The sequence below is a fragment of the Carassius gibelio genome, chromosome A23 (genome assembly GCF_023724105.1).
Source record: "Carassius gibelio isolate Cgi1373 ecotype wild population from Czech Republic chromosome A23, carGib1.2-hapl.c, whole genome shotgun sequence".
Lineage (NCBI taxonomy): Eukaryota > Metazoa > Chordata > Actinopteri > Cypriniformes > Cyprinidae > Carassius > Carassius gibelio.
In genome coordinates this window covers 9622708-9645346 of record NC_068393.1, presented here as the reverse complement: position 1 = coordinate 9645346, position 22639 = coordinate 9622708, and the positions used below count along the sequence as shown (strand labels likewise).

Genomic DNA, 22639 nt, shown 5'->3' with positions numbered 1-22639 from the left:
ATGTTCTTTTGATTCAAAAAAACTTCCAGATGTGAAGAACGTTTCACTCTAATTTCAGAGAGGTATATTGTTTTAACAAACTTCTTAAAGGAATCCAGTCACAGAACCCACAGAACCACACTCTAGACATGGAGGAATGTGATTGGCTGAAGGGAGGGGCCTGTGGGCAGGACTTCTGTGAGCAGTTTGCTCATAAAGCCTGAGAGTGTCCCTCATGCCCTGTGTACTCTCCTGGCTGTTTAACTGAGCTCTACCTCTCTCCAGGCCTTCAGTCACTCATCTATTCAATCACTTCAGCAACCATGAGTTTGAGATCAAGCTACAGCGTGCGTTCCTCCACCTCCCAGGTGCCGGTGTCCCAGATGTCCCAGATGTCCCAGATGTCCATTAAGCGTACCACCAACGTGCCGACTTACCGGGCTGCGAGCATCTACGGCGGCGCCGGAGGCCAAGGAACCCGAATCTCCTCTGCCTCCTACTCAGGTGTCCGCAGTGGAGTTGGACTTCCCTCAATGTCCAGCTCCATCCATGTGAGTGCCACTGGAGCCACCGGTGATATCATGGGCAATGAGAAGATGGCCATGCAGAACTTGAACGACCGTCTGGCCTCCTACCTGGAGAAAGTGAGGACCCTGGAGCAGGCCAACAGCAAGCTGGAGCTGAAGATCCGCGAGGCCCTGGAGAAGAAAGGTCCTGAAGTCTGTGACTACAGCCGCTTCCAGCCCATCATTGACGATCTGCGCAGGAAGGTGAGTCTGAATGAGTTTGAATAGGAGATTAAGGCATCTATGAAGAACTCAATGTGACAGTCTAATTGTGCCGCTTTGTGTTTATTAACAGTCTAGTGGACATTTATTGGGTTTCAGGACAGAAACTAACAAAACAGAGAGATTCCTTTGTAATTTAAAGCTGAAAAGAGCTGAATGAGAGTTTACTGATGGCCAGCACTGATAGGCAGAGAACCAAAAAATAAACCATGGGTGAAACCAAAAACAGGAGGAAGGCATGGGGGAGGGAGACTGGTAACTTACAGCCGGTATTCCGGTGAATAAGCGTTTCCATCCTGTGTTTATTCTTGTCATGTTACACATCCAGATGCTTGGTTATTCCCTGTGGATGGAAACACTTGGGTCTGAGATGTTTAGCGTCTCTCTCTGTGTCATAAGGGAAATGGAAAAGTTGAGAGAGTTTAGGCGGTGCAAAATGTGACCAGCTGTGAGACTCTGCCAGAGATATTCCTAGCAAATCGAGCTTCATTCATAGCTGCATGTAAATAGTCCTATTGTACATTTTCGGGAAAAGAAGGTCATAAAGCAGATGCTGTTAATTATAAAATACTTATTAGAGTCAGTTTCACACCAACTGTATCCTGAAGCTGAACTTTAAAGCTATAACCAGATAGTATTATCAGAATGATTGCTTTTTCTTTCACCAGTAACTATACAGTAAAGTGACAGGTAGATTAGATTAAAATAATAAAAGTCTATTAAACTGTTAAAGTATTATGTGTCTCCACACCTTTTCCCCAATGCCAACAAATGCTGGCTTACAAACATGGAAAGCATTTACAAAAAAAAAAAAAAAAAGGAAAGGAAATCCAGCTTAACCCCTGCTCTTCCTGCTATACAATTTCATTTAAAACAGACACCAGCTGTGTTTCCAGCATTGCTGTTGGTTAATAATTATCTAACAAAGTGTGAAATGAACTTTGTCCTCCAGTAGCTCTTATCTAAGCAAACTAAGACATTAAAGCAGAAGATGGTAGCTACTGCAGCTGGTTATACAGTGACCATGTGATTTACACATTATACATCATGTTAAATAATTTGTAAAACAGTTAAAGTTAGGTGAAGTGTAATATCTGCACATTGCATTATTCAGTGGTGGTTTCCTGACTGATTCAATGAAGTGATGATTTCTGTTTTGGTAATAGATCTTTGATGCCACTTCAAACAACGCCCGTCTAGTGCTCCAGATTGATAACGCCCGCCTGGCAGCTGATGACTTCAGAGTCAAGTGAGTTAACAGGACTGTGAAACATAATGCATATTTTGACCTCATGGGAACTTTCCTAGTTTCCTAGAAGAGCGAACCATTGACCTTTGTTGTGCCTGCAGGTATGATTCTGAGTTGTCCATCCGCCAGGGTGTGGAGGCTGACATTGCCGGCCTGAGAAAGGTCATCGATGACACCAACATGAACCGCATGAACCTTGAGAGTGAGATTGAGGCCCTTAAGGAAGAGCTCATCTTCCTTAAGAAGAACCATGACAATGTGAGTGCACATCTGGAAACATTCGTCTACCTCTTAATCCATTAAAAGGGTTGCTTTAAGACTTATTTTATGATCTCTCCACCCAACAGGAGGTAATGGAGCTTCGTAACCAGATCTCCCATTCAGGAGTGCAGGTGGATGTTGATGCCCCTAAAGGACAGGACCTAGCCAAGATCATGGAGGAGATCAGATCCAAGTATGAGAAGATGGCCCTGAAGAACCAGGAGGAGCTGAAGGCCTGGCACGAATCTCAGGTATATTCAAAAAGACAATTATTTTCTCGATCTCAAGTCTTGTTAAACAATGTTGCATGTCGATACCACTGTATAGCAACTAAAGTGAAATCGTATGCTCTCTCCAGATCACAGAGGTTCAGGTACAAGTCATACAGAACACAGAGGCCCTCCAGGGTGCACGTACAGAAGTCAACGAACTGCGCCGACAGATCCAGACATTGGAGATCGAGCTGGAGTCACAGAGGAACCTGGTGAGTTTGTTTACTTGTAGCCACTGTAGAAGCTGCAATTCACAACAGGTCTTTCCAATCCTTTTTTATTAAATTAGCTGTATCCAAGTATCATGTCTTAAATTTGTCTCAAAACTTGTTCTCAATGAAGTCTGCTCAAACTCCTGGGTTCTCTTGGTTTGATTCTCCAGAAAGGATCACTGGAGGCCACTCTGCGAGACACCGAAATGCGCTACAACATGGAGATCGAGAGTCTCAATGCTGTCACCATGCAACTGGAGGCTGAGCTCACACAACTGCGCAACAACATCCAGCATCAGACGCAGGAGTACGAGGCTCTGCTGAACCTCAAGATGAAGCTGGAGGCAGAAATTGCCACCTACAGGAGACTTCTGGACGGCGGGGACTTCAAGTATGCTTTCCTCTGAAGCACACAGAGATTTTTCACAGCAGTTCATCATTTGTGTAGACATGTCATGTGGTTTTAAAACTTTGACTAGGTTTGCTAGTAACAAGTATGTTTGATTGTAACAAGTATGTTTCCTTCTGCAGGCTCCAGGATGCTCTTGATGAGCAAAAGAGGGTGAAAGTAATGACGGTCACACAGACGTTGGTGGATGGGAAAGTGGTGTCGTCAAGCACAGAAACCAAGGAGAAGAAATTTTGAACATCAAATTTAAGATCAGCCTCCACAACACATCAGAAAAAACCACATGGGTCAATGATAAAATGATCCAAAGACAGGCTGCTAACACATTAGATATTTATTTAGTCCATTAGTACTTACAATAGTACCTTATTGTAAGTGTCTCAGAGCACATTTGCAACGAGATTTAACACTAACTTAAAACAAACAAAAAAAATCTTTGTTTTATGTTTTTTATTTTTTATAACATTTTAATAACTACAACCAAAAAAGACTGAAGGTCAAAAACACTATTGAACTTTATTACATATTTTTGTAATGACAATGATTTGTTATGGTCATCAATTGTCCCATTTTGGTTTTATGTTGTGTTGTTGTCATGATGTCTTGTCCTTTCAAATAAAAGACACTTTCATTCAATCCTTGCATTGTGCTTGTCTTTAAATTTATATGACATTATTCCACTCAGTCTGATCAAATAACCCAACAATTGTGTGAATTTCAGAACACAAAAGATACTTTGAAGAAAGTTTCAACTGTGTTTGTCCACACAGTGAAAAACAATGGGGTCCAAAATTGCACTGTTTAGTTCTAAGGTACTTTGGACGATGTAGCTCACAAATATGAGGGGGCCCATAATATAACCCTGTGAAACCTCAAATTGAACTGACTTTCATTGTACGGACAAAAAAAAAAAAAAAAAAAAGAGAAAGAAAGCTAACAAACAAACAATTTTATATAAACAAAATATATAATATAAAATATTTGGTATAAATATATATGATATACAATTATTTGATAGAAAAATATCTTCTTTGTGTCCCATATAAAAATGAAATTCATCAATCAAAATTCACTAATCTACCAGGTTCTGGAGAAAAAAGGTCCAGATACTAAGGACTACAGTCACTACCGAGCCATCTTTGATAAACTACGCAAAAAGGTAACTGGTACTTCTGTTCACTGGAATACTTTACTGCACAGGACAAAATTGTTAACTTAATATGCAAAAAAAAAAGTTTTATTATTTAATGAAAAAATATTATTTACTTTTTATTATACATTAAAGTTTGCACATTACTATAGGGTGAATTGGGTTTAATGCAAGGGTTGCAGGTTCAGTTCAAAGTATGGATGACTCAGAAACTGATATTTGAATGTGCCCTTGAGTACGGCATGTAATTAACTTTCTCTAACGGATTCTCTGTAATGGGCTTAGATAATAAACTAACAATAGACTGTATTGTACCTTTGCAATGCAAATTTAAGTCCTCAAATTGACAATGTCAAGTTAGCTGCCAATGACAACAGGGTCAAGTAAGGTGGTTTTAAAGACTCCATGAAATCAAACTACGTTTTGTGGGTTTAATTCCATGTGTATTAGCATCAAGCCAATGTATATGTCAAGAACTATATGCATATGTGCAAGCTGGAAAATTTAAAGATATATACATTTAAAATAAACCAAACGTATCAATGATTCATTTTGGGTAAATTATTTTGTCCAGTGATTAAACTGAAAATGTCCCTCCCCGTAATGGAACATGCCACTGACTAGCAATATTAAGAAAACATTAATGTAATGTGTCTGTACATTTGAAAATTAACTGCATCTAAGACAACATGTTGAAGCTGACATAAATGCATTGAGAAAGATGCTGGATGACACCAACTCGGCACGACTGCAGCTGGAAAATGATGTTGAAGGATTAAAAAAAAAAAAAAAAAAAAAAGTGGAGCTTATTGAGTTAAAGAAATTACATCAAATGGTAAATATCTGATTCTAGTATACATAAATAAAAGTGTATATTAAATTACAATAGATCACGATGCTGATTGCTCAGAGAGTGCAGTAGCTTACAATCAGGAGAGGGCCCAATATATAAACCTATGGAACCTCAAATTTGACATTTTTCAGGAAATGTCAAAACTATATAGTCAAATCAATCAGTCAGGAGTGCAGATGCTCCCAAGGGACAGAACTTGGCTAAGATCATGGAGGAGATGAGACCCAAGTATGAAAAGATCATCCTAAAGAACCAGGAGGAACTGAAACTTAGCATGAATCAAAAGTGTGGTATCATCTCTCATTGCAAATCTTTCTGTTTTTAAGAAAACAGAGAATTACATTTCTTTTTTTCTTTCACACAGATCTCCGTGATACAGGTTCAAGTGATCAAGAACACAAAATAATTGAACAAAAAGTCAAAACACAAGTCAGCGTGAGCTGCAGGCAGATGCAGTCTTTGGAAACAGCTGCAGTCTCTGATCAGAAGTGTAAGAGATTCTGCCCCAGATACCTTGATGCAGCTCTCTACTTTTGAACATTACTTATGAGCAGTTATTTATATATTTATTTATTTATTACTTATCTCACACTGAGCATCTCTGGAAGAAGCCCTTAATGAAACAAAGTTGCGAGCAATTAAATGGGATCATTTTGCTGAGAGAGTGTGAGCTTAAACTGCTTTGTGACAACATTTAAAGTAAGACACTGGACTATCAGGCCCTGTTCAACATCAAGATGGAGCTGGAAGCTGAGATAGCCACGTACAGGAGACTTCTGGATGGAGAAGAACGAGAGTGTGTTTTATACTTTTTGTATCATTTCGACCAAGCCTGTTTCTTTTTTAGAAACCCTCATATTGATGTTAATAAAATATTTTACAGATTAGAGAAAGACTCCTTCAGGACAACATTAGAGACTTTCACCCAGACACTAGTGGATGGAAAAATAGCGTCCTCCAGCTCAAGTACTATCAAAAAGAGACCAAAACAAGAGATCACTAATGTTAATGAAAGATAACAGCACAAGCCAGTATCGCAAAACCACTATGGATTTTCTGAATAAATTATAATTAAATTCTTTCATTAGTATTTCCTTTGAATCAGAATTTGAACAAGGTATTGGAAAGCAACACTCTTAATTGAAAACATGTAGTGTAACTCTACTCAAACTCTGTTAGCAATGTCAAAGTTTCATTTTCATGTCATGAATTGGACCCTCAGGATCTAACATGCATTTTCAACATGTTTTTACAGAAAAAGAAAACAGAAAGTGGAGTCAGATTTCACAAAATCATTCCAACAGTCATTCATAGTGAAAGAGCAAAATGAAAACAAAATTAAGGTCTTATCTTGTACTTCATCCTTACAACAAATCAGCCTACTGACAATAAATATAAAAACTATGCTCCCTTGTCACGATACGTCTACTTACACTAATTACACTAATCTTAAAAATGTGTTTTCTAAGTTTTTAAAAGAAATGAGTGATTACCCTTATCTTTTGGAACACTTGACAGGTAATCTTTCCTGGAAAGTGAAAAATGTAACCTGTCAAAATAAACAATGTTCATTCTTGGACTCAGTTAGCATTTTGGCTGTTAGCCGTGATGGGTCAGATGTTTTGCGTAGCGTTTTAGAAGAAACACCGAAAACAATTGAAATGTGTTTAGCATTTACGCCAGAAGCTTATTAGCCATTGGCATATTGATCTTCCAATCACTCTCTATACTCTGTATACTAAATACCCACTTTTTATAACTTTTTTGGCATGTTAGTATCAGCTTTATATTTTTATATGGAGGCAAACCCTGTGAACTGACTTGAACAGTGACTAAGTATACAATGTTCAACTGTGGGCCTGTAAAAGCGCAAAGGAATTTGCGGCTAACTGTGAAGCACTGTTTCCACTCAAATACTCCTAGGCTGAAGAAGCCTATTCAGAGGAAAAGATGGTTGGTTTTCAGATGACGATGTCAATGCAGACATTTGTGGATGGAAAAGTGGAGCTGGACTGCAAAATGGTCTGCGCATGCCAAAATGAGCCAGATGAATTTTCTGTACAGTTATAAAGTATACAAGAGTTTCTTCAAATTTGCATCAATAGATTATTAGAAAAAATGTCTAAGTATTTAAATCACAATCTATAGTTCTAAACAATAATCAGCTTAATTTACATGCACAGAGTTTAGGGTAATTCTTTGTACTTCAATGCACTGATGTCCTTCTTTTTAATGCTTTATTTAATAGATGAAAGAAAAAGTATTTCCTAAGATCACATGCTATGACAAGAATCTCACTTCTGTGCTGCCAACACAACCCATTTTATTCTGTCCAGACAGTTTCACTAAATGCTTTTGTTACCGTTATATTTCAGCAAAACAGAAATTGAACAATACGTTACATAATCAAAGCCACTATAGTCATGGTATAGACATACTTCAGTTAAAATCTTTGTACCAACTCAGTAAAATGACTTCGCTTTTTTTTTTTTTTTTATTGAATTAGTCATCTTAATTGCACATCCTCCGCTTTTCCCATTATTCTGGGAAGGTCCTACATTCCTGCTGAACAGTGACGCACTAGTGCACATCAATATTTGTTTTTTTACGCTTCCCAGGGAGCATGTAAGTGCCCTTGTTTGGGTATTTTCTATTTCCTTCACGCCTCCTTAGATTTTCAAAATGGTCATTGCATAAATTAACTCTTAGACACTTGTGCCACAAATTAACTGATTAACTAATTATTTTAGATATAGAAACTGTGGTGTTTGGCAATGCAAAACTAGATGCTAGTTTGTTATGACGTCCATACTTTATTATTGCTTATTGGTAATGGTGTTCAAACATATTAATGTTAATTTAAGAACAAGAACTCCAAGGCACTCAAATTGTATAGATTAATGTTAATATTAATTAAATAAGATATTTAGTTGGTTACTACAGATTTTGGGTGGTTGCTAGCTTGTTTCTTACTATCCCAAGTTAAAAGTAGTCTCTATGTTATTTAATCCCTAAAAATGGCTCTGGTGGGTTTTTTTTCCACCCATTTTATTACCCTTAACAAGCATCACTAATTAAAGATTTGATTTCAGAAGCCCTGTTATGAGATATAGCTCAGCTTACACACTTAAAGTTTCCACAGTCTCCCATCTATGATCTTCCACCATACTTATACATAGTAAAGGCTCCTGACAAAAGAAGGAAACAACAACAGGATAGGGAAAGAGTTAATAGCAGAAACAATAAAGAGAGAGAGGGGGGATATGATCCTTTGAATCCCACATAACGTTCCTCATGTCTGCTCTCCTCAGACAGGAGATTACCTCCAGATATCCCTCATAAAACTTGAAAAAGCAGCTTTCATAAATCTTGAGCCCCTTCCCTCTCTTGCTCTGAACATATGCTTGCTTTAGTGTAATCTGGGTGGACATTCCCTCATTCTTATCCTATATAGTAATGTTTAAACTATTCTTAAAGATGCTAAGCACTGCTATGTGTTGATACCCAAATGTATAAATGCAAACTTCAATTGTTAATCTCTCAGAACAATAATGCAGCATTATAAACTGTATAAAGTGTAGTTAATCGGAAATGTTTGTGACGATCCATGTTTTGTGGGAGTTTGGTCTGAAATGCATCCCATATTCACAGAGGTATTTTTGGTATGACAGTGTTTATCTAACTGAGCAAAACCTTCAGTCTTCCTGACCTTTCTCTCAGTCAGTTGTACGATAAGTATCAGGTCTGGGCAGCTCGAAATCTCCCAGAAATATTTAAGAATTGATGAAAGACCACAATATAGCCGTTCGATTTTCCCATGTGTGTTTAAGATTCAGACTGTAATGTGGCAAACAGCATGCAGCCAACCATTTTGGCAACTTACGTTTTTAATTTAGGGGGGAAACCCAACGGAATTTGAACCAGTATAACCATGGCAACCAAAAACAAATCAAAACCAGACTGTGTAGACATGGAAACAAAACGCTGGCCAACGTATACGAGTCAGCGTATGCTAGTTTAGAAAGACTGAGCTCATTCAGTGAGCTATATATAAAACTCTAGTGGGAGGAGCCCTTCAGCCTAAATTACACATCATTCAAAATACACTTCATTTTCTTGAGATTATTATACAGCATTTTAGTAACCACACTCGAGGGAGTTGTCAGTTACATAACAAAATCACTGGGATAAACAGATGCCGGCTCTTGATTTGTATTCTTAGCTATAAGCTGAATTATCACAAGAACACAAAATACCATTTTGCATCAATGAAAGGGCTTTAGAAAAACAGGGTTAATGAGAGGTGCCTGTAAAATCAGCATCTTAAGTGACCAGTTTGACCAGCTTCCTGCCGTCCTCATTTACAGCTGCAGAATTGTAAACCCATTTAGAAAAGTGCTGTACATATAATGCTCATTTGAAGAGAACTGAATGGACCGTAGTACCCCAATTTAAGCTTCTACCAACTGTACACTCCCTAGATTAAAAAAAACTGAGCTCTTTCTTAATGTTTTGTACAGCCCAGGAAATCTCAAAATAACTAGTGGTGTTTGCAAAGGCATGCAACACTGTTTACCATAGCTCATACTTATGGGTTAGGCATTCAGACCTAACCCAAATTACTTCAATAAATATATATATATAAACATCAGTCAAATGTCTTAAAAAGTCAAATGTCAATTGTCAAAAAGGCCTTCTTGTGACTGACATATAATAACGTCTTGTAATATGACATCCCTCTTTTAATATGGATTATTAAAAAGCGTTAGGTTTGTGGCATCGCAGTACACTATTTACACCAAATATGGCGGTGGATGTCAATACTAATTTAGCTGCCCATTGATGACATGGTGACAGAGTTGAACTACTGACTCTGTTTGCTTTACGTCATACATATCCATCACTCATCTTTAAAAAGCCTCTTAGTTTGAATGACTACAGAAAAGTACCTTTTGATCTTCAAGTCACCTTTATATCGGTACCCTGTGACATAACTGACCATGCAAGATTACGTCAGATTAGTGGTTGATCATGTTTCAGTGACCGATTCTTTATCTTGCTGTGCCAAAAATGATTGGGAATTGTAAATCTCTCATTATGCTATATTTATATCCAAAATTTAGATATAAATATAATGAATAATTTTTTTGTCAGCTTGTTTTCAATTTGTCAACAAGTTTCATAATTGTTTTTGGAAATGATTGGTTGTAGGCCTCAATGATCTGAGCTTATGCAGTTTTTGAGAGAGAAATTTTTTTTGAAACATATTACTCTTGATGCCTTTGACCCTAGCCTTCTTCACTCAAATTCTTGAATCGATTTTGCTTGACAATCCTCATAAGGCTATGGTTCTCTTGGTTGTTTTTGCATTTTTTTTCTTCCACACTTTTTCCTTCCACTCAACTTTCTGTTAACATGCTTGGATACAGCACTCTGTGAACAGCCAGCTTCTTTGGCAATGAATGTTTGTGGCTTACCCTCCTTGTGAAGGGTGTCAATGATTGTCTTCTGGACAACTGTCAGATCAGCAGTCTTTCCCATGATTGTGTAGCCTAGTGAACCAAACTGAGAGACCATTTTGAAGACTCAGGAAACCTTTGCAGGTGTTTTGAGTTGATTAGCTCATTGGCGTGTCACCATATTCTAATTTGTTGAGATTCTATTAAATGTGAGCCAAAATCATCACAATTAAAATAATCAAATACTTAAACTACTTGAGTCTGTCTGCACTGAATTTATTAAATACACAAGATTCACAATTTGAGTTGAATTACTGAAATACGTAAATGAGCTTTTCCACGACATTCTAATTTATTGAGATGCACCTGTATACATATGCATATTTTTTGTCTGGTCATTTTTGTCAATGAACACCACAAGTTTAACAAAGTTGGAAGAAATCCCTCAAGTTTAATATCCTGTGTGAGCAACATCAGAGTGTTTTAGTCCAATATGACTAGAATGCTCCGTAAAAAGAAAATCTTATCTGAGTCGAAATTTAGGGAACACAACAGTTTTCAAAATTTCACCATTTGTATTCCGCAAACTGAAATAACAGCCTATGGGTATGGAATAACATGAGCAGATAATGATAGAAATATCCTTACTGGATTAATTATTCCAATAACATTTACATTCGGCCCCCTTTCAGTCTTAAATATTTGGTGTCATCCTTGGCGTTAATGGAAGTGTGGCTGTCGTTTGGAGTTGCTCATAATGTTTCAAGTGTGTTTATGTCTCACGAGTGTCCATTAGCTCACAGTGACCTCCTTTACAAATACCTGACCCATGACAGTCACGTTGAATCCCTGGTGTTGATAAGCTGTTAACACATCTTCACTTCCATAGATTTCAGGCCTTTATTGCAAATATCTTTCTATATATCTGTCTTTTTACACATCTCTATCTCTCTCTCTCTCTCTCTCTCTCTCTCTGGCTGTATATGACACATTATGGAAAGGTTTAGTATGACAAGTGAAAAAGATATTGTGTAATCTTTATAGACATGACCAGGGTCATTAATCATGCTAGGCCAAGATAAGCTACAAGAGTTACATTATGGAAACAAAAAGGCCAAGTCTGCTTTTTCATGCAGTGTTGTAGTTTTCATCAAAATGTAATTAAAATCAGCCCTGTCAGAGGGGTTATAAAAAGACGTTCAGACTACACTTTAATTAGAAAATAACCTCTGTAAACCTTTACTGCAGCCTCATGACACAAATAACAAGCAGAGGCTTCGTAGGAGGCTTATTTCAGAAGTTTTCTGCTTGGGCCAGATCTAAAGATCTAAACGTCAGCCGTATGGAGACGCTAGCCAAATAACACAGCACAAGGTTGGGGATCAAACTTTTATAATAGATATGAACAACTTCATAGTCATCACTAGCCTCAGATCTCGTCTAACACAAATATGACCAAAAAAGGGATTTTGGTGCTACTGCAAATCCCTCTGCTCCGCCCACAGAACTCTGAGGCTAAATGAAATAAATGACTCTTTATGGGGCACCAGGGGAGAACGCTGCAGATACAGATTAGTATTATTACAAATATTGAGAAGAGCACAAATTCCCAGAGAGAGGCCACCTAAATCCTGAAGAGTGATGACTTCATGGTTGAAGTACTAAGCAAATGACTGTAGCCTTATTTAAACATACATATGAATACATATTTGACCATAAATATGGGTATTTGACCAGTATAGAAACATAATATATATATCTATATATCTATATCTATATATATATATATATATATATATATATATATATATGTATGTATGTATGTATGTATGTATGTATATATAAGTTTTACTTATATTTTCTATCTTTACTTTATATATTTATATATTCTAGGCTATGTTTAAAACATTTAGTAGAAATTTAGAAAATAATATAATATCTAAAAGAATATAAGCAGTTAATTAATACCAGTGGTGGAATGTAACGAAGTATTTGTACTTCGTTACTGTACTTAAGTAAATTTTGACGTATCTATACTTTATTTAAGTAAAAAAAATAATGCATACTTATACTTTTACTCAAGTAGATTTTTCAGCAATTATCTATACTTTCTACTCCACTACATTATTAAAATGCGTGTCGTTACATCCTTCCGAATCTTGCATAAAAATTTTTTTGGTCGACTGACGTTTTGGCGTTGCTGGCCAATGCACTTTGAAACAGATCGGAGATCTGATTGGCCAAAGAACTCACGGCTCAGCACGTGTTATGAAAAAACCCAAGCGGAATTGATGTAAATCGAATATATTATAATATTTGTTTGACGTAAGTTAGTGGTAACTGTTACCCTAACAGGGCAACTTCTTTAGCTGGTTATTAGCACAGCAGGGACGATAGCTTGCTAGTACGTTACATTTTTGGAGATGAGCAAACTACTGCTATATCTGTACATTCGTAGTTGGCTAAAATAGCTGTTTGTTTTGACTCGATGAAAAAATGTTCAAACTATTTATACGGCGTCGGCTCCTAGCTTCTTTACCATACAACATTGGGTATTTATTTGACATTCACAAGTAAACTGGTCATACAAATTTGATTTAAGTGTTCAGAATAACACTCACCTGTGTACTTTTGAGTTTTTTTTTTTTTTTTACTGCTCTTAATAGTATAGTAAAAATAAAATAAATTGTATGTCATAATAAAATAAATTGTACGTCATAATTGGCTTAGCCTAATTATTATTTAATGAGTAATAAGTAAATAACCAGATTTTTACAGTGTCAGTATTGCACAACAACTCTTTCCAGTACACAATAGATATTGTTTGTGATTGTTACAACTGAACAGCCCAGACATTGAGACAACTGATTGTACTTTTACTTAAAAAAATACTTTAAAGTAAATGTAAAAGTATGTACTTATGACTTTTACTTAAGTAAGATGTTGATGTAGTAATTATACTTTTACTTAAGTATATATTTTGCAGGGTAGTTGTACTTTTACTTAAGTACTAAACTTAAGTACTTCCTCCACCACTGATTAATACACACACTGTTTATAAATCTGGGGTTGGTATGATTCTTTAAAATAAATTAATGTAACAGCAAGGATGCATTAACATTATCAAAAGCAAAAGTAAAAAAATGAATGTTATAAAAATATAAAAATCTATTTATTTGTTTACAATAATGTATTCCATTGAAAATTAATGGTTTGGATTTTCTATTCATAATAAAATGTATCATGGTTTGAATCAAAATATTAATAAAATGTATCAAAATATTAAGTAGATTAAAAAAAATTAATAATAATAATAAAGTTTCTTGAGCAGCTAATCAGCACATTAGAATGATTTCTGAAGGATCATGTGACACTGAAGACTGGAGGAATGCTGCTAAAAATTCAGCTTTGATCACAGGAATAAATATTAATTTTATTTATGTATTTTTTTTCATGTATATATTTCACATTATACGTTTTTTACTATATTTTTGATACAAAAACAAACGAGATGTGAACTACTATTATGCAAAACATCAAAACCAGGTTGCTTAAAAAGATTGTCCCTATAATAAGTGTACTGCATGTTGTTTTGGGCAATGTGTTGCTAAATATTTACTTATACTTACTGAATATTATGACCATGATGATGACACTCTTCTGTAAGTACAGTGTCTTCTTACAAGCCGTCTAGCCAAATGACATAGCTGTACTGGTATGTCTCAGGCAAAACACTATATACCTTAAGAGATACTCATTACATTCATTCACACTGTGCTACTTTCAGCTGGGAGGGCTTTTTTGTTGGTGGGTGGAGGCTTGGACGTATCTGTTACCATCAAGGATGAATCTCAGTGCGATTGCGTATACTGTATGTGATTGCGTCAAACTTGTATTTCAAAATCAGATGCATAAGGAAGAAACTCATGGCCAGGTGGCTTTGGCTTCATCGACCATCTGAAAAGTTAATGTGTGTCTTATTTGTGGTCACTGAGAATGTGCAAATGTGTAACTTGTAGTAGACAGAAGCGTATGTGCAATGCTTACATAATAATGCTTTGGTTGTGTTAAAGTCCATCGAACCATCAGAAATAATTTGTTTATATCAAGTTGGCAAATATGTGTCTCATTAACCAAATAATGTTTGACGTTTTCTCTTTCATCTAGTTGCATAACCAGACTAAGAGAGAGTTTCCCATGAAGAAATAATGTGGGCTGAAGATAGTGAGAGGCAGATTAATTTTTATTTTTTAAATCTCACCACAAAAATGTGACAGATAAAAAGGAAAAATATAAGAAAATATATCTCTCAGTCATTCACACTTAAGATTACTGTAATCTGAAAGCCTTTTTTTTTCTCTTTTTAGAAGCTGAGTGTTTGTGCTTTATCTCAGTTTTGTCAGTCTGTTGGCCTGCTGTCAAAGAGTAAGGTTGAAGGTTCGGAAAGAAAAAATGCTGTGCCAATTTCAGCGCTCTTGCGAAGTAGCGATTCACATGAAAGAATTAGAAAACAGGTTATGACATCTTATCTTAAACATCTGTTAATGTTAAACAAACCATCTCAGGGCACAGTCTTGGTTAATTTATCATGTGAAGTAGTGCTTAACTGCATTTTCCTGTGAGGGTGCTGTAGTTTAGAAATAGCTCTCCATGCAAGGTCAAATGAAAAAAAAAAAAATAGACACAAAAATGATTTGATTACAGCTTGCATTTATCAAATAAAGGAGGCAGAAGCTACTTTCAAGATCAGGGCATATGTGGATAAAGCAGTTTAACCCTTCTGCTGTTCTGACTAAATATGGTTCATTTTGATCACTTGAAAACTGAGGTTCATAAGTTCAGTTCATGAGACACAATCATTCAGCTGAAACACAAAACCTGCACTACTTTAATGAAGACAATTGGCTGAATACAGAATTTGGCAATAATATAGCATAATGAGAGATTTACAAGTAATTGTAAAAAATCTGATCATTTTAAAGGTGCAATAGGTGATTGTCTTCAGAAATGTTTTTTGTTATGCTGGTTGAAAGTCTCTTCACATCCCGATAGCAATCATTAAGTTAAGTGGTTTAAATTTATTTATCTGTATTTATATATTCTGTGGAAGGCGTAGGACCAAGAAATGTACGTCCAATCGTTTGGTCTGAGCGTTTTAAATAGCTTTCCTACCTGCCTGTCAATGTAAGTATCTGCATACCTCTGCTCATCCTGTTCATGCAGACAGAATACACCATTAGCACATTCACGCACGCTGTGCAGACAGAGCTAGAATGGCAGACAAACATCAACAACCCGGTCTTCCTTCCTGGAATTGTAATGCTTTTAAAGTTTTATCACTGGTTAACGACACATGATATAGCCCATCGGTTCTTCATTCCAGTGCTCACGCACATATTTTGCATACCTCACTTAGTTAACACGCGATTCAGATGACCATCACGAACTATGTGAATGAACTGTGTTCTGATTGATATGATCCCTACACCGTATTCATTGCTCTCTACTCCCTGAGCAGGGGTTTACTTCACTTCAGAACATGGACTGGGATTGGGAACCACTGATATAGCCTATTGTAGTCATGTTGTCTGTGGCATTCTGGTCTGTGAGCATAAATGCTTTCGGGGGTGGCTGGGACGTTTGCTTTCAATGCTATCAGGATAAAGTTAGCATTTTCCAAGATCTCCTATTGCACCTTTAAGTCTAAAATGTCGGGGGAGTATTTATAACCTGTTTGAGAAAAGTAAGTAGGGTTTTAGACCAAGTTTGATAACATTAACTGCCATTTTCAGGAAAAAAAATAATGAATAAATACAATAAATGTAAAATAAGACAATGAAAGTGAATGGGACAGATTCTTATATTTTCCCAAATTCTTCCATTACGTAACGTGAACTTTTTGAGTAGTAAAGTTTGTCTGTTTTAAGTTTTTAGTCATTATGTGTCATGGCAAATAAAAATGTGGATTATACATAAACTGATTGGTAACTTTTCCCACTACAGTCGTTTCAACATGCATATTGCTTATGTCTTGTGGCTATACTTTTGAATATAATATTTTAATGTTTACAGATTAGACCAATTTACAACCATTAACAGTACAACCATTTTGGCTTTTATAAAAGGAAGGATTATTTTTTGTGGTAATCAACAGTATGCATCAAGTGCTGTCCTGAAATATTCCTCGAAGTGTATCACTGTGTGGTTTTCAGCAGTCAGGAGAGGTGTCAATTCAATTAAACGTGCATATAACTGTTTCTGTTTTTAGTCAGTGAACACCCATTAACCAAACATAAATCATTCAAATAGATATCCTGGGCTGGATTTACAATAATGGGACTTTTGACGGGGTTGACGTCTTTCTTGCAAACAAAAGATTGTTTATGTGTGTCAATGAGATCATACAAGTAGCATTTTTTCAACAACTGATATCATGACATCATTGGTTTGTTCAAATATGCCGAGCGTTAGACATGATTCATTGACTACTGAGACAATTATTTAATACACAGCAGTGGGAAGAACTTCAATTTAAAGTTTTTAGAGAGCTACAGTCGTCCTGCTATTAGGAACAAGGGTGTGAATTGTGATCTCACCGAATACATCCCTGACTGTGTCATGACATCTGTGTCAGTGACATGTCGAAATTTGTCCTGTCTTTATCTACTGCAGTGCTCAGAAAGAAGTTCACTTCTTAATTCAAGACTTATGATGAGGATTCAGTTGGTATAGCTGATGCATTATGATAACCAATCCTTTTTTTTTTTAAATCAAAGTCATTATTTTAAGTTAAACTACATATGTATAAATGAAAGTCTATATTTTAGGTCCTGCAACTGGTCACCATGTCCTTTGTTTTTGTTTATTTTAAGCACCTCCTTGCTTTCACTAGTCTATTATACTTGTGCTATAGTCTACATTTTTACTTTAAGCACAGATAATACACATACTGTACTCTTATTTAAAATTTAAATTGAAGTGTATACAGTCAGTTATCATGCTGTACTGACATTGAGGCCATACACTGTGCCTTCTGTCTGCAGAGATAGCAGCTGTTTAATGTGTGTGTGTGTGTGTGTAAGAGAGGGAGAGAGAGTGATAAGATGTGAGCATAATTAAGTTGACTTTTATCTATCACAATGTTGACACATCATTACAAAGGCAAATAGCAGAGCATGGGAAAAGGCACTGACAGGAAATACAACATTATCTGGAGGTGAAAGACATTTCTTTAGCTTGTCAGTGTAGTGACGTTTAAAAAAATAAAAAATATCACACTACTGATTGTTTATGTTTTTGAAAGAAGTCTCTTATGCTCACCAAATCGGCATCTGTTTTTTATGTTTTTTTTTTGTCAAAAAGTTCAAAAGAACATAAATTATTTGAAAAATACAAATCTTTCGTCAAATTATAAATCTCTTTACAGTCACTTCTGATAAATTGAATACACCCCTGCTGAATAAAAGCTGAATTTATTTCAAAATAAATCAATGTTACTGATCCAAAACGGTTGTGTATTTATAATATAATTACATTTATCAACTGGTAAGGGAGATTTGAATTAAAATGGGGAATCATGGTTTGTGTGAAGAAGGGGCTTAGGAAATTGCAGATTTACATGCTGACAGATAAGCTCATCAGATTTTTAGGGGGTCAGCTTGTTCAGTCAAATAAATGATAGCCTATGGTCAAAGTAACATCACTTCCACATGAGAACGATCAGTAAAGACAATACACACTCATATCAGGCTTATAACATTTAACTAAAAATAAAACGAAAACCATTACAAAACAGGTTTAGGTTCTTTACTTAAAATAAAATAAAATAAACGTTTTTCCTGATGTACTATAATAGAACAAAACTGAAATAAAAATGCATACAACATAGACATTTAGAAACAAAAACACTCAATAAATCTTTACTGAAAATTAAAATGAAATCAGTAAGTATAAAAATAAAAAAAATACTTCAAAATATGAATAAAAACGAACAGTACATATCAATCTTAAAATAACAGTGACAAAGATGATTTATCGTGTACTAGTATTACCATTATCACTCAGACACGTCATGTATCTGGTTGTGTTGAAGTCATTAACATTGCATCATCCTCCAGTACTACAGGTTTTGTGTCATTCTGCAACTGTAAAAAAAACACATGCACGTTAAAGGGATCCTGAAGAGGGAATGATATGGCATGCTTTTCCTCATGGAAGTCAAACAGACTCGCAGCTGTTTATACACACCAAGCTCATCAAACAGGTGAGACACACCTCACTCTTGTCAAAGGCTTCTGTTTATTCATCCGCAACAGCAAAACTTGAGCGTTAATGATGAAGCTGTGATAGACAGGACTTTATTCTCTGGTCTGTAGAAAGCCTGTCATCTGTTCTAAAGATCCGGTCTATAGATCCCATCATCAGCGCTGATAAAGCACTCAGGTGGACAAACAAACCCCAGAGAGTCAACAGTCGACTGACTCACCAGAACACAACCTGACAACCAAACATCCAGCACAGCAGGTTGTGTTTTAATAGGAACAAGTTTGCTTTTTTTTTCTCCAGATTTTCCATGCCTCAGCAACTCTAGGCTCGCTTGTTCTTTAATTGTTTTATGCCTTTTGCACAACAACAACAACAAAAAACTAGTACAATTATAATTATCTACATTAGTGATAATGAAGCTTAAAAATTTTGCCAACTGAAAATAATCACATTTTTTTTTGGCTAAATAGTTGATGGGAATTGGTGGGTTTTTGATGTGAGCCAAAATCTTCATAATTAAAATAACCAGAGACTTAAACTACTTCAGACTGTGTGCACTGAATTTATTTAATACACAAGTTTCACAATCTTAGTTGAATTACTGAAATAAATGAACTTTTCCTCGACATTCTAATTTATTGAGATGCACCTGTAAATATATATCTATCTATCTATCTATCTATCTATCTATCTATCTATCTATCTATCTATCTATCTATCTATCTATATCTATCTATCTATCTATCTATCTATCTATCTATCTATCTATCTATCTATCTATCTATCTATCTATCTATCTATCTATCTATCTATCGATCGATCTATATATATATATATATATATATATATATGGTGATGTTTAGTTAATTTTGTTGTCCAGTTCACAACATGAAATTAAAACAAGTAAACATTACAAACATTGCTAGAGTAGCAGATATATGAATAAAATTTGAATTTAAAAATTTAAAAAGCTGAAATACTGAGAATCGGCTTGTGGGTGAAGAACTTTACTACAACTGTTTTGTTACCTGAGATGACATCACCATGAAATAAATAAATAAATAAATAAATAATTGGACAGCATAAAAAATAAATTTACAGCATAGAGATTTTAGTTACTCCTGAAACTTTATTTTCAGTTTCAGTTTTTAGCTGAAGCAATTAATGAAAAGTTAATTTTGGTTAAGAGTTTTGGAAAGAAACTCTTTTATATGCACCACTAATGACTGGTGATGACTACACATGCCATCGCCGGGTAGAGAAACCAAGGGCAGCACTGTGGACAATATGGAAATTAGAGCATGATTTGCATAGCTGCAGCTCTCCAAACTGCCCATAATCACACAGAGAACACATAGATGGCTCTCTTATTTGAAAAGAATCCTCTTCCCGGTAACATACTGTAGTGGCATCAAAGCAAACACAAGATCCACATCAAAACTTAAACCTGAAACTCTTATCGCCCAAAACTAAACAAAAAGTTTAAGAATGGAAGTGAAACCAACCAGCAGCAGTCATAGTACACTATCTCTTCTGAAATCAATGATATAGCAAGCACATGTGACGACTACTGTACTGTACTGAAGACTCCCTGTTGCCAAAACAAAGGCTGAGCTGTTTGGTCACTATCTTAGACACGGTCTCCGAGGTTATGCACTGAAAAAAAGATGAATACATAAGATGTGGGTGTCACCTTTGCCTTCCCCCGCCTCATCTCTGTTGAACTGTGGCATGTTCTCTGAAGTTTGGCAGGCTCCCAATGCTCCCACGTGCTCCGGCCTTGCCCTTAAGTGACCTATTGGGCACGCAGAAGTTGTTTCTATGGTTACTGCTCTGAAGTTTGGGTGAAAACAAACCAATAAAATGGAGGAAAGTCATGCTTGATGTTCCCTGTCGAATGAGGCATGGTGTCATGTGGCAACAGCTTCCTGCTGCAATAATTATAAAATATGAGCTGAATTAGTTGCTTTTTCCATCATCTGAAAGACTTTTGAGTAGGTGAAAGGATTAAAGAAGACTTCTGGTGTCATGATATAAAACGGTGTCGCTTCAACACTCACCAAAGGCACTTATTTAACCTTTTCACTCACTTGAGCATCTGGTTTAGACTTCAGCCATTAAACTATTTGTGTCACAGGTACTTTATAGCATCGGCTTTCCGGAAAGTACAAATGAGCTTCAATGTGGGTAAACGCTTTGTCTTCTGTCAGTGACAACACTGCCACCCTGTGTTTTATGCAGGCTTAAAATGCAGTTTAATGTGACTGTGCCACTGCATCCACCTATAATAATTTCAATAATTATTATGCCATATATCCTGATACTAATGAGAGACTACGTGGATTGTGTATTTACATTGTGAACTGTCAAAAAGCTAAACAGAAAAATAAGAGACTTGACAAAAAACATTAGACACCTTCACTTTTGTGCAATAAAGAACAGCAGCCTTCACCCAAAAGTGTAAAAGAACTCGCATTGGACATTAACAATCAATAACAGTGATGTTATTGACTCAGGGAAGGGTCATCTGACCCAAACTGAACTGTGAAAGATTTCACAGATCATAACAGTGATGTTACTGACCCAGGGAAGCAGGAGCATGTCTACGTGCTGGCCAGGGGTGGCCCAAAATCACCCCCCCCCCACACACACACACCCTCCCCCTGGAATTTGGCCGGTCACCCCAGGTGCCCTTGCAACTGGCTTGTTTTTAGTACATTTCTAACTGCATCTGGCAGTGGCGGATCCTGGCTTGTGCAGCTGCCTGGGGATGCTTTCTTCTCCTCTTTATACTTAATTTTAGGCAGTTTCTATAGCATGATATATCACAAATATCGAGAGTGCTTAATGTAACGCGATCCATGTAATGCACAAGGATCTCTCCACTCGCAAGCGGATTTCCTTCACTTTTAAATATAGCCTACATTGTTCTTTTATGAATTGGCTCTGCTCTCGCACAGATATTGCGTGTACACGCTCAAAAGTTGTCTTAGCATCAGTGAAGACTAGAAGAGCTTTTTTTTTCTAATTCAGGTGAGGATTAGGCTTTTCTCATTAGATGGAAGCAAGCTGATTATAGTCAGCATTCTCTAGTTATTTATTTTTTTAATAGCCTACTTATTTCAGTTAAAGGGATACTCCATCCCAAAATGAAAATGTTGTCATTAATCATCCAATTCGTTCCAAACCCGAAAAAGCTTTGTTCGTCTTCGGATCACAATTTAAGATATTTTGGATGAAATCCGGGAGGCTTGTGACTGTCCCGTAGACTGCCAAGTAAAATACACTGTCAGACTCCAGAAAAATATGAAAGACGTTGTCAGAATAGTCCATCTGCCATCAGTCGTTCAACCACAACATTATGAAGCAACAAGAATACTTTTTGTACGTGAAGCAAGCATTGTACGCTGTTCTGTGTCAAAGTGTAAATTCACGTAGAAAACATACTGTTGTGTCACGGCTGAAACAGAATAGCGTCCCCAATTTTCATTCAGCGGATATTCTCTAAAATGGTGCTATGCTGATGAAGAGAAACACAGAGGAGACAAATTATTGAATAAAGTCGTTATTTTAGTTTTCTTCACGTACAAAAAGTATTGTTGTCGCTTCATAACGTTACGGTTGAATCACTGATGGCAGATGGAGTATTCTGACGACATCTTTCATACTTTTCTGGACCTCAACCCTAGGGTCAGGAGTCAAACTCTCTAACCACTAGGCCTTACCTTAGAGAGCAAATCCC

At 36.3% G+C, this 22639-nt stretch overlaps 1 protein-coding gene and 1 pseudogene across 1 annotated transcript; both read left to right on the top strand.

The window, feature by feature from the left end:
* The first annotated feature begins 220 nt into the window (after window positions 1-220).
* LOC127944684 (keratin, type I cytoskeletal 18) lies at window positions 221-3806 on the top strand. The gene is made up of 7 exons (XM_052540849.1): window positions 221-749; window positions 1934-2016; window positions 2118-2274; window positions 2364-2528; window positions 2636-2761; window positions 2932-3152; window positions 3293-3806. The coding sequence occupies exons 1-7, from the start codon at window positions 303-305 to the stop codon at window positions 3405-3407; spliced, it is 1314 nt and encodes a 437-aa protein (XP_052396809.1). The 5' UTR covers window positions 221-302; the 3' UTR covers window positions 3408-3806.
* A 714-nt stretch (window positions 3807-4520) lies between these two features.
* Window positions 4521-5710, top strand: LOC127944317 (keratin, type I cytoskeletal 18-like; annotated as a pseudogene).
* Window positions 5711-22639: the final 16929 nt, after the last annotated feature.

What these genes read in the sequence shown, in the direction of transcription:
- LOC127944684 (XM_052540849.1), top strand. Translation starts at nt 303, where the DNA reads ATGAGTTTGAGATCAAGCTACAGCGTGCGTTCCTCCACCTCCCAGGTG. An exon ending in GCTGATGACTTCAGAGTCAA is followed by an intron (nt 2,017 to 2,117) that starts GTGAGTTAACAG and finishes TTGTGCCTGCAG; the next exon opens with GTATGATTCTGAGTTGTCCA. An exon ending in TGGAGTCACAGAGGAACCTG is followed by an intron (nt 2,762 to 2,931) that starts GTGAGTTTGTTT and finishes TTGATTCTCCAG; the next exon opens with AAAGGATCACTGGAGGCCAC.